Raw genomic sequence first — 11,314 nt, forward strand, 5'->3', positions numbered from 1 at the left:
TCACGGCGGAAATGACGTCAATAAATGTGCAAAATAACAACTATTTACATTTCATCAAATCTTCTTTTTAGCAATAAAATACTGAAATAAACGTTCTACATCGATCCCAAATTGAGCGGGTTTCGGGCCACAAAAGTGGCCCTCTGGCAAATTTGGTACATTAGTCGGGCCACAAAAGTGGCCCTCTGGCAGTCTTAGGGTTAAACTTCCAGCTATTTGATTTGTCTTACTAGCATGGTATTGAAAATGCCCGCCCAATATGAAAATACTTCCTACAGGCCTGTAAACCCAAATTTCATATTTCTAAAGAGAACAATTACTATGTAGGGATAACGCATGTTTTTCGTGTTATAACGTTTGCAGAATCCCTAGGAATTGTTTGGTGCCCGAGCCCGTAGGGCGAGGGTACCAACGTATCCCGAGGGATTCTGAAAATGTTATAACACGAAATGAACATGCGCTAACGCTATTCTAGCATAAAACGCGGAAAAAAACCTAATAAATGAATACATTCTACCTCAACGTCATTAAATTTCCATGAAAAGCGCGGGAATATCTGAGGTTTTTTTTCACGTTGACGTCATTTCCATTTGAATTATTCGTTTGGAGCCGTAATACGTTTATGCTTTGCCACGGAACGCGCATATATAAAAAAGGTGTTATAACAGCACGTGAGCGCGAAAATCTCTCTGTTAACACACGTCTTCTCTCTTGTTAAAACACCCCCAAAAAGTGATAATAACAGCAGTTTTATGCTAGAATATATTACGAGAACTCACTTTAGTAAATCAAGAAAGGGGCGTTTTATATCGTCATACTATGTCGAGATATCTTTATAGCTTACGCGGATCTCGAGAAAAAATATTAAACATTGAAAAAATGAATGCAATAAGTCAATAAAATATATCGACTTGTTGTGATAATATGTTGATTTCTCGCGAAGATATGTCGATATTTGCGTTATCTAGCGCGACATTGCGAGGCCCATAAACGTTTCCGTAGCTTTGATATTAGAAACTTTTCAGATTCAAGTTACTGTTACGCTTTTGATGTTGCAGCGCATTATAATGATCCAATACCTTTTGTCTGTTCCATTTGTCATTAATTTTTTTGTGTAAAAAATGTTTTTGGATACTATGGTGGCATATATCAGCCACGCGATAGCTAGGTAGCTATCGCGATACTTCAAGAAATTATCTTCATAAAGCGAAGTTCTCTGAACAGATTTTCTCATTAGTGGTAGATTTCCTGGAAATATTATTGCGATAATTTACATTATTTTCCCGGAACATTTTGTGCTACTACTCAAAACTAGATAAGCTTTCTCGATGCCTTCATATCTTGATATTTCGAACTTTTCTGAAAAGTTTATCGCATTAGCCTAATGTTTCCTGGAAATAGACAGCATATCGAGCAAAAATAAGTTATTGCGACAATGTTTTCAGAAAAATGCAAAAACTTTGCTAGAAAGTTTAAAATATTATCGTGATAGTAACCGAGCGTATCGTGGCAGTTCCAAGCATTAACGCAATATTTGGTGCCAAAACATTTTAGGAAATAAATAAAAATATCTAGAAAATATTATGTATTGCTGAAATGTGTTCAGAAAAAAACCCCACAAATTTTCTAGAAAGTTTACAAATTATCGTGATAACTACCTAGCTCTCTCGTGGCAGAAATATGCCACCATAGGATACATATTCGACTTTTTAACTTCTAAAGCAAACAAGTTCCTGAAAATTGACGCGCATGAAACATATTAATTATGCTAAAAGAAATACTTTAAATAGATACTCAACACCCTATATGATATAAACCGATCGAACCTAATAAAACCTATTAAAAACTGTAACAAGTTAGCACAATATTGCATCGAAAAAAGATAATGTAAACATTGGGGAAAAACTTAAGAGAGGTCCATACATGAATGCTACATAACAAGTTTTGTGAAGATCCATCAAGTGGTTTAAAGGTTTGTCTATTGTCAGCTTTGCTATAATTATGATTACCTTATCCTTTTTATAGTTGCAATTTTGATTTTAACGAACTAAATGCCCACTTAATAATAGTTTTCTACTTCCGGTTGGTTACTCTCTAACCTTTTTAGTATAAACTTAAAAAAGATTTGATACATGACATGTTCAGACAGAAATATCTCGGCTGTTTTAACATAAATAAAGTATACAAAGAAGGACGAAAGAGAAAGCAATGTCTGAGTTTATTGTCAGAACACAAACAAGATAAAATATCTAACCCATTGCTGCATTACCTTTAATAACTGTAACATAAATGTTGATTTTCCTTGATCATTGTCAATGTCTAGTTTCTCAAATGCATCTGTCCATTCGTTATCGTATAATTCCGAGAATTCCTCGGCTAACTTTGTAGGTCTTTTTCCATCACTGAGATCGGCAATGTTTGGATTCTGGTATGTCAAATTAGCTCCTGCACATTTGCTCAATCTATCAATACGATCACAACACATGTCTACATAAGACTGTAAAATGTATATGTCACAGTTTTAAGTATATGATATTGCATTCAATCATACTAAAAAAACCCTAATATCTGTGTCATACAATCATAATAGCCTTTCCGGGCTTGAGGAACTCTGCAATATAAACAGTGAAAGACCGATCGGACAAAACCGCACGTGGATGATCAAAATACTCAAGTTAATCATGTTTTTGAGCGATCGAAACAAGGAAAACGGCCTATATGCATTGCCCATCGCTCTGGTGGAAGCCAACTTCTGCCTATTTTTACTCTGTGGTCGTGGAATTATGATCTTTTTTGCTGGCATTAAATGGCTTTTGTATCCGCTGCCAGGGCAAATCATTAGGTATATATATGTGGGTCAAAAGATTTTGCACATTCTATATTTCTAAGAGAATACTAATTCTTTTGAAAAATGAGTCTCAGGTTACAGTTTTTTTTAATATCACGGCTTGTTGTTAGTGATGATATCGTCCGCTTTTTGTAAGAGTTATAAAACCATTTTGATTGTTGTGGGATAACGCACATTGTCAAATTGCCGGACTAACATTTTAATCATTTTAGTACACAGGACAAGGAATAGATTATTCATTTTGTGCGAGTCAAGGATTTAAACAAGGAACAGTAATACAAAGTGTAGGCCATCAACATGTTGTGTCAAAATAAAGGACATGTCCGAAAGTTTGAAGTAAAGACAGTGTCTTTTGGATCGCCTGTAAAATAACATGAAAGCCTTCACATAACAAAGGGTGCTAAACGAATTTAGCAACGGTATCTTCACATAATCTCTCGTATTTGTTTTGTTCAGAAGGACTCTATATGGAGTAAAGATTATAAAAAGAATACGCAGATGAAATTCATACCACGTCCTGATCAAAAATCATGATTAAGAGTCTGAATTCAAGTAGCCATTACTCATAGTTGACTTGAAACTAGGTATACGTAGTCAATGTCCCGCTATCAATTCACTTACGAAGCAGCTTAATCTCTTTTAAATCATTTTAAAATAGTTAATATCTACAAGTGATTGTGTTCAATTTCCAAGACGGTTAGTAAAATGAAATTATATAATACTTAGTTGATACAAGGGTGTAATGTATATGACAACAAACTTTTAAATAATGAATGATATTTACAGTACTTTACTTACCTCAGCAGAAGATTTTTCTTTTCTTCTTCGAGTTCTTCTTTCTGTTGACCAAGGGTTGTAATCATTTCTGACTGATTAACGTTTATGTTGTGCAAGTTTACGTTTGTTTGTTGTAATTCCTTCACGCGATTTTCTAAATGCTCAGTATTTTTTATATGTTTTCCCAACATAGAATCATTTTTGGCCCTTTCGTTAGTAAGGCGTGTTTTATCCACTGTAAGAACTTTTATTTTCTTATCTTGTTCCTGAATCATCTTCTCAAATTGACTTTTCTCTCTGTTAACAGAAAGGAGTAAAGATGTTGTATTGATGTATGCTGTAAAGCAGGTTTATTCGGACAAAACTGCATTGTGTGTAAAATGCCAAGGTATACAAGTTAACAATTTAAATATGCACTGAACCGTTCTTAAAATGCAACACGTACCTGTGTCTTAATAACTCCTATTCTAGGCTTAGGTTATGACTCAGATTTTTATTATATTAAAGTTATATTTGACTAAAAGTATAACCAAAGCATGTCTACTCCATAACATTATGTTTTACACGACATACTCTACAAAAGTCAAACACAGACATAATTTGTTGAAAAAACTTTCGTCTGATAAGCTGATGAAATCAGCAAATTAATTATTAGTGTATTCTTTATTGCCTTCTGAAAATTTTGTTTTTATTTGTGTCCTGAAATCACCCGCTATATGCCTTGAAATGGACAGAGGCCGATCTTACCCATGTCTACATCGTTATTAGAATGAACGAAAACAAAAGCTTGTTCAAGATATCATTCATTCTAACAGGACCAGCAAATACCATACATACATGTAGAGCAAAAACCATCTCAGGTTATTCTGCAATAAACCACTCGCGTGAAATGACGTCATCCGATCCATGTGCGTATTACGGTCATAAAAAGTAGCTACCATTTTTTATAACAGTGTTGATACTTATGTCGTGTTAGAATCGAAATAACAAGTCCCCAAGCGTGATTTATCGTAGAATAACCCGAGTTTTTTCGCTCTTATGCGAAACAATATATCATCTGGCTTACGGCCTTCGTGATATATTCTTACGCATAAGAACACGAGTTATTCTACGGTAAACCACGATTGTGAACTTATTACTTCTTAAATAATTTCTCTCTCTATATGATTGTAAAGCTTTCTGCATGTCAAAATTGTTTCCAACATACGTGATAAGATGTTAAAAGTGTGAAAACTGTGTAAGGTTGACACCAGATTGGAAAAAAAACAGACTGTATACATGTGTGACAGTGCCAATTTTTCATTTTTTTCTAGACAGGTGCTTATGTTTTAAGCAGGTTAAAAACTACCCTATGTGTGAGAGATAAAACTATTTTATCAAATGAATCGTGAAATTTATAGTATAACTTTTCAACTTGCAAAATTCTAAAAAGTTATATATCCTAGATCGGAAAGAACAAATGTTCCTTTTATTGGTCAGGCTGTTACCAGAGAAGGGATTTCTATCATTATTGATCTCATATTATCGAATTTGTCACAAACCAGATTTCATGATATAACCCTTAAATTACTTACTGTCACGCATGCATAATTTCAAAATTAAATTTTATGCTTGTTTGTTTTTAATACTGCTACAAATTTTCAAACAAATTGTTTATTGCTCATACATTTAAATTAGCATCTCGACATACTATCAATAAGACATGAACATACATGAACATACATTTTATATGCCTCCTGGAAACTTGTTAATTCTTGTTCCTTTGCTGAAATCTCCTCCTTGTAATTCACTTTTCTGAAAGATTTAATAACTGTGCATATTATGAATACTATAATTGTATAAACAAGTTTCTTTACAATCGACCTAAAATTAATTGTGTATAAACTAAATTAGTTTCATGATTCACTTTATGCGCTAAGGTGACGATTTATTTTTGGATACAAGGGGATATCTATAGCTGTGTTTTGTAAGCAATGCGGCTCCGTGATTGTGTTTAAATATCCGATTGATACAAATATTTTACATAAGACGAAATTTTCGACAATATAAAAAAGGAAAATAACGTTTTTCTCTGTTGGGAGACATATTAGACTATCATATGGCTAATTGATAAAATTGTCATTTATCAATTTTTAAAGACAGCCATTGCCAATATTCCACTTTCTTTAAAAATTTACTTCATATGTACAAAATCTATTTAACTTTTGTAAATATATGTATAGTTGCATTCACAATTAAATATCATGCAGTACCAATTGATTGTTCCACAAAAATACAGTTTTTGAGTGGTAGTACATATTTATACTGTGTTCAGCTTATTAACTAAACTCGTTATATAGTTCCGTTAATATTAAGTTTCAAATCTTGATTCTAGTATTCCTTTACATGATTTCATGATGGTATTGTTATTATGCCTCTGACCAAAACGACTATCCTCAGCGTAACAAGAGCCATGTTAGACATGGCCAATCCCCCCGCCGGGCATATTATAATTAAAGGCTAAAGTTCCTGGCAAGTTAGTGTCTGAAAGTATTAATTTTGGGGAAAGCTTTGAAGAACCATTTAGTTGTGGTCCGCATCAGGGGTTTTAAAGATGTGGAAGAAAGAATAAGTCAGTGGTGAGGTGGTTTACTGCTAAATTTTATTAATTTTCATGAACAGTATAGCTATGATGTTTTTCTATATGGCTACTGTAAAAAGAAGGAATGGAAAGCTAACAGGGAACACGAGTGCCAGAATGTCACAATATATGCCCGTCACAGCAAATTTCTTTACTCTAGCAGCTGTATTTGCAAATGGAATTTTAATTTTGTGGTTGTTTAGTAATCATTGTAAGTCTTTTGTTTTTCTAAGTCCACAAAAAACTCCTTACCAGGTAGAGATATCTTAAAATACACCTAAAATTGGAAAGTAACATCCATGTTGTACCACAGAAAAGTGGTCTTGTTTTTTCCCTACGGTCAATTATAAAAATGTTACAATATAAGTTATTTATAGTAACAACTAAGGGAAGTTAATCTTAGAAAGAAAAAAAAAGAAAAAAAATTGTAAGTCCACACAAAAATCTTTACCAGGTAGAGATTGGTCAAAATACACCTCAAAATTGGATGTAGCATGCATGTTGTACTACAGAAAAGTGGTCTCGATTTTTCCCTAGTAACAACAAAGGGAGGTAATTCCAAAGAAGGGAACTGCGCATGACACTTCGTCTCATGATGATGTACAATTGTGCCAAGTTACATCAAAATCCCTCCATGCATGAAGAAGAAATGCTTCGGACAACGTCATTCTTGTATCTGACCTTTGGCCTCTAAGTGTGACCTTGACCTTAGACCTAGGGACCTGGATCTTGTGCATGACATTCTGTCTCGTGGTGGTGAACATTTGTGCCAAGTTATATCAAAATCCCTGTATGCATGAAGAAGAAATGCTCCGAACATTTTTTTTTAAGAGAATATGATAAAGGGTAATAACTCAAAAAATAGGCAAGGTAGAGTTATTGTTCTTGCACACTGCACTTCCTCCCAATGTGTTCTATCAGTGTATGAAGTTTGAAGAAAATCCCTCCAGTACTTTTGGAGTTATGCTCCGGACAAATTTTTTTAAGAAAATAAGATAAAGGGGAATAACTCAAAAAATAGGCAAGGTAGAGTTATTGTTCTTGCACACTGCACTTCCTCTTAATCTGTTCTATCAGTGTATAAAGTTTGAAGAAAATCCCTCCAGTACTTTGGAGTTATGCTCCGGACAAAATTTTTTAAGAAAATAAGATAAAGGGGAATAACTAAAAAATAGGCAAGGTAGAGTTATTGTTCTTGCACACTGCACTTCCTCCCAATGTGTTCTGTCAGTGTATGAAGTTTGAAGAAAATCCCTCCAGTACTTTTGGAATTATGCTCCGGACAAAGATCGTTGCGGACGGACGGACGGACGCACGCACGCACGGACGGAGAGCATTTCTAATATCCCCTTCGCCTTTGGCGGGGGGATAAATAACAAGGCCTTTATGAAATCATTAAATCATTAATATTATCGAAGTTACTCAATATTAAAGACATGTGAGTATGACTTTAACAAGAAATATTATTTAAATCGTACTCCTCAGTAAGCTTAGACACATCGTCCTTCCATTCCAATATTTCCTTACTGAGTTTTTCTGTTTCCTTCTTTAGTTTATCAATTTCCTCGTGCAGATCAATTTGTCTGAAATATGAGAAAGAATTACCGCTACAAAAATATTCACATCATAGCTATGTATAATTTTGTAACTTTCACCTAACTTTCCGATGGACCAAGATAACATATCTAAAGGCAATTTTGAAGGAAGATCGATTTTTAGCCAAAATCTTGAGGTCATCGTCCGCTAATAGAGGCAAATGTCTACAGAAAGATCTATCGTGATTAAACAACGTAAACTGATATAGTTTGTCAGAAGATAATATCTTTATGAGTTTTAATGTTTTCTTACGTTTGTTGTGCAGTTTTTTTCTCTCGAGACAGAATTTCCACCTGTTTTATGTAATCTGTTTTTGCTCTTTCTACTTCAGCGTTGAGAGACTTAACTTTTTCTTGAAGACTCGATGAACTGTTAATAGAAATATCATTACTTTAGTAATATAGCAATTGACAAAAAAAAAAAAAATGTTTTGAATATAAGTTTACAAAAATATTTCATTTTGATACAAAGAGTTGATAATTACCCAGAAATGCTTTCACATAGTTTTTGCTCTCAGACTGGTTTGTTTCTCCTAGCTGCTTCTATCTGATCTTCAAGTTTAATGTTTATCGATTTGTTAAAAACAGGGCTAAAATTACTACACATATCAACTACACATGCAAGCTTCCCCAATATTTTGCAAATCTTTGTATTGATTTTATGTCATTTGAATAATACCAAATACAGTACCGATGTTGTTTGATCATAAAAGTTCTGAATCATTTTTGAACTATCCTACAGAACGGTTATCGCTAAAGGTTCCCGTTGATATCATGCTTGTTTACACCTGTTTGAAATTAGCATTAGAACTAATTTTACCGTTATATGATGATAATTACAAATGTGCGTGAGTGTGCATATGTATGTTTGTGACATGTCTACCTTTCGATCATTCAACTCTAAAGAAGTCTTTATAATTACTTTCCACAGATACCATTGAAACGAGCAAACAGATATGAATGATACGATATGGTTTTATTGCAAAATAAGGCCTCCGGCCCAAAATACGAATAACATTACTTCAGATTTAAGGTAACATTATAAACAAACATACATTAAAACAATACTTCTAAGTAAATGTAAATACATATTATTACATTAGGCGCAATTTTGCTAACCTTTGTAATACAAAATATATGGCAAAACATTTTGATACAAAACATAGTAACATTTGATGATTGTGCAAGTTACAAGTTACAGTCTCTAAGTTCAAAAGCACTGACCAAAAATCTTGCCAAAGAGAAAACACTATCAATTCTAACGTCAGGCTTTATAGTTATAAACAAATGTTCACACACAACTGCTGTAATCCATTCATTTCTAAAGTATCTAGCTCTCAATTCGTTATACAGCGGACAAATAAGTAGGAAATGTAACTCATTTTCGATTGTATATATATTCCGCTTAAGACAATACTGACAAAATCTATAGTCTCTGTCAATTTTCATATGTCTCCACTTTTCTATCATTATGCTATGACTCGAACATCGAAAGTTTGATAACACACGCTTCTGTCTATAAGTTAGTGGGAGAGATAAATACGTTTCTGGATTTAAAGCACTTTTATATAATTGGTACTGTTATGATTTCGGTGACGTGTTAATGTCCGCCGACATAGATTGTGTTGCACAGTCCTTAAGACGGAGTGTGAATAGACTCATGAACAAGTTAATATCACCAATTTCATTCGCGATCCAGGCAAAGCCAAATCCATACTGGAACAGAGGATTTTTAACGTGTGTCGCCCATGTTGTACGACCAGCGTCATCTAGGCGTCGTAACATGATGTAACATTGCTTAGGGTATCTTCCTTCATGCATCCTAGTTAATTTCGTCCAGTATTTATTACATCGTGACATGTAGGTGACATGTAAAGGAAGTCTACCATACTCACTTAGCGCAAAAAAATTAGACACACTTTGGTTTAAACAAGCTATCCTTTTACAGAAACGAATATGGATCTGCTCCACTTTTAAACACCGTTGATAACCCCATACTTCCGCTGCATACGTTAAGATGGGCTTCACCACGGAGTCAAATAATTTGAAAGCATCCGCATTATCAAAGTACCCAAAATGCTTTTGGTATTGAAAAATTGTATTCATAGCCTTGTTAGCTTGTAGTGAAAGGATTTCCTGTGTTTTAGACCACGATGACTTTGGTGTAAAAAACGTTCCTAGATATTTGTATATACTAACAACTTCAATGGCTTGTCCCATAAAAGTCCACTTTTCACAATGCCTAAGAGGTCCACCTCGACGGAATACCATAATTTTAGACTTATCTAGGTTCAGTTTCATTCCAGTCTCATCACAGAAGTCACTAACAATATTTAATTGGTTCTTTAATTTAATAACGGTCTTTGCTACTGTCGACACGTCATCCGCGAACATCAGCGCATACAATTCTGCAATGTCATTTGTAATAAAAATACCACTTCCACATTTTAGTTTCAGTTACTCAATCAAATCGTTTATGAACAAAGAAAAAATAATAGTAGAACTGACACAACCTTGTTTCGTTCCAATTTCACACTGGAAGAAACCTGTTAGACCGTCCTTAAGTTTTATACAATATTTTAACTGCTTATACATAGACTTGAAGAAGAAATGTACTGTTGTCATTTATACCTTTCCGCACAAGGCTATTCCACAGTTGTACGTGGATACAATTATCAAAAGCCTTCATATAATCGATAAAGAAGACATACACACGACCATTTCGTTTAGAAAGATATTTTTGTATAACTGCTTGTAGGCTAAAAATGTTGTCTGTGGTTGAGTAACCACTTCTAAACCCGGCTTGTGCTTCGTCAATCACTGCGTTGCTCTCTGCCCAAAATGTTAAACGATTACTAAGAACTTTCATAAATAATTTACTCAAACTGTTTACAACTGAGATGGCTCTATAATTGTTCGGATCGGTTTTTGTGCCTTTTTTGTGTATCGGTGTGATTATACTTTCACACCACTCCGGTGGAACATGCCGTGAATTCCCAGTCAAAATTACCACTTTAGATTTTCGCAGTAGAGAACTGTGGTAAGTCTATATCTGCATGTAGTTTTCGTGTGGCTATCGGTGTGTAACATTAACGTATTCGCATTGACCGTTAATGATAGACTATAGCATTTATTTTTATTCATCGGTATTTAACAAGTTAGAAGAGTTAAAGACCCACCAATACCTAGTGGTCTACTTTTTCCTCCTTCGTGCAAATAATTCTGGTAATACTAGTATCATACAACTATTCTACAAGATGACAGGTGGACAAGCTCAGTCCGGTTTTCATAACTTCATCTGCAAACTTACTCAGTCATTCTCTTCTCAGTATAGTTTTATAAAAAAAAATAGAATAATAACTATCTTACACTGTATATAGAAGCAAAGTGTGATCTAAACTCACCTTAATACATGAAGTGCCGTGTATTGAATAATATATTTAGTAATACATTGTCTTAGCCTTATATCTGTTA

The 11,314-nt window shown here is 34.1% G+C and overlaps 1 protein-coding gene across 1 annotated transcript in view; it reads right to left on the reverse strand.

Annotated features, from left to right (window-relative positions):
* LOC128553545 (uncharacterized) overlaps positions 1-10,234 on the reverse strand; it is a 30,625-nt gene extending 20,391 nt beyond the window's left edge. Inside the window, exons 1-6 of the mRNA XM_053534729.1 lie at positions 9,852-10,234; positions 8,094-8,210; positions 7,724-7,828; positions 5,348-5,419; positions 3,647-3,922; positions 2,270-2,462 (exon numbers count right to left, since the gene is read on the reverse strand). Coding sequence (XP_053390704.1) covers positions 2,270-2,462; positions 3,647-3,922; positions 5,348-5,419; positions 7,724-7,828; positions 8,094-8,210; positions 9,852-10,234 — 1,146 coding nt within the window. The remainder of the gene's footprint in view (positions 1-2,269; positions 2,463-3,646; positions 3,923-5,347; positions 5,420-7,723; positions 7,829-8,093; positions 8,211-9,851) is intronic.
* Between the last annotated feature and the right edge of the window lie 1,080 nt (positions 10,235-11,314).

This window comes from Mercenaria mercenaria, unplaced genomic scaffold (assembly GCF_021730395.1).
Source record: "Mercenaria mercenaria strain notata unplaced genomic scaffold, MADL_Memer_1 contig_3933, whole genome shotgun sequence".
NCBI classification, from domain to species: domain Eukaryota; kingdom Metazoa; phylum Mollusca; class Bivalvia; order Venerida; family Veneridae; genus Mercenaria; species Mercenaria mercenaria.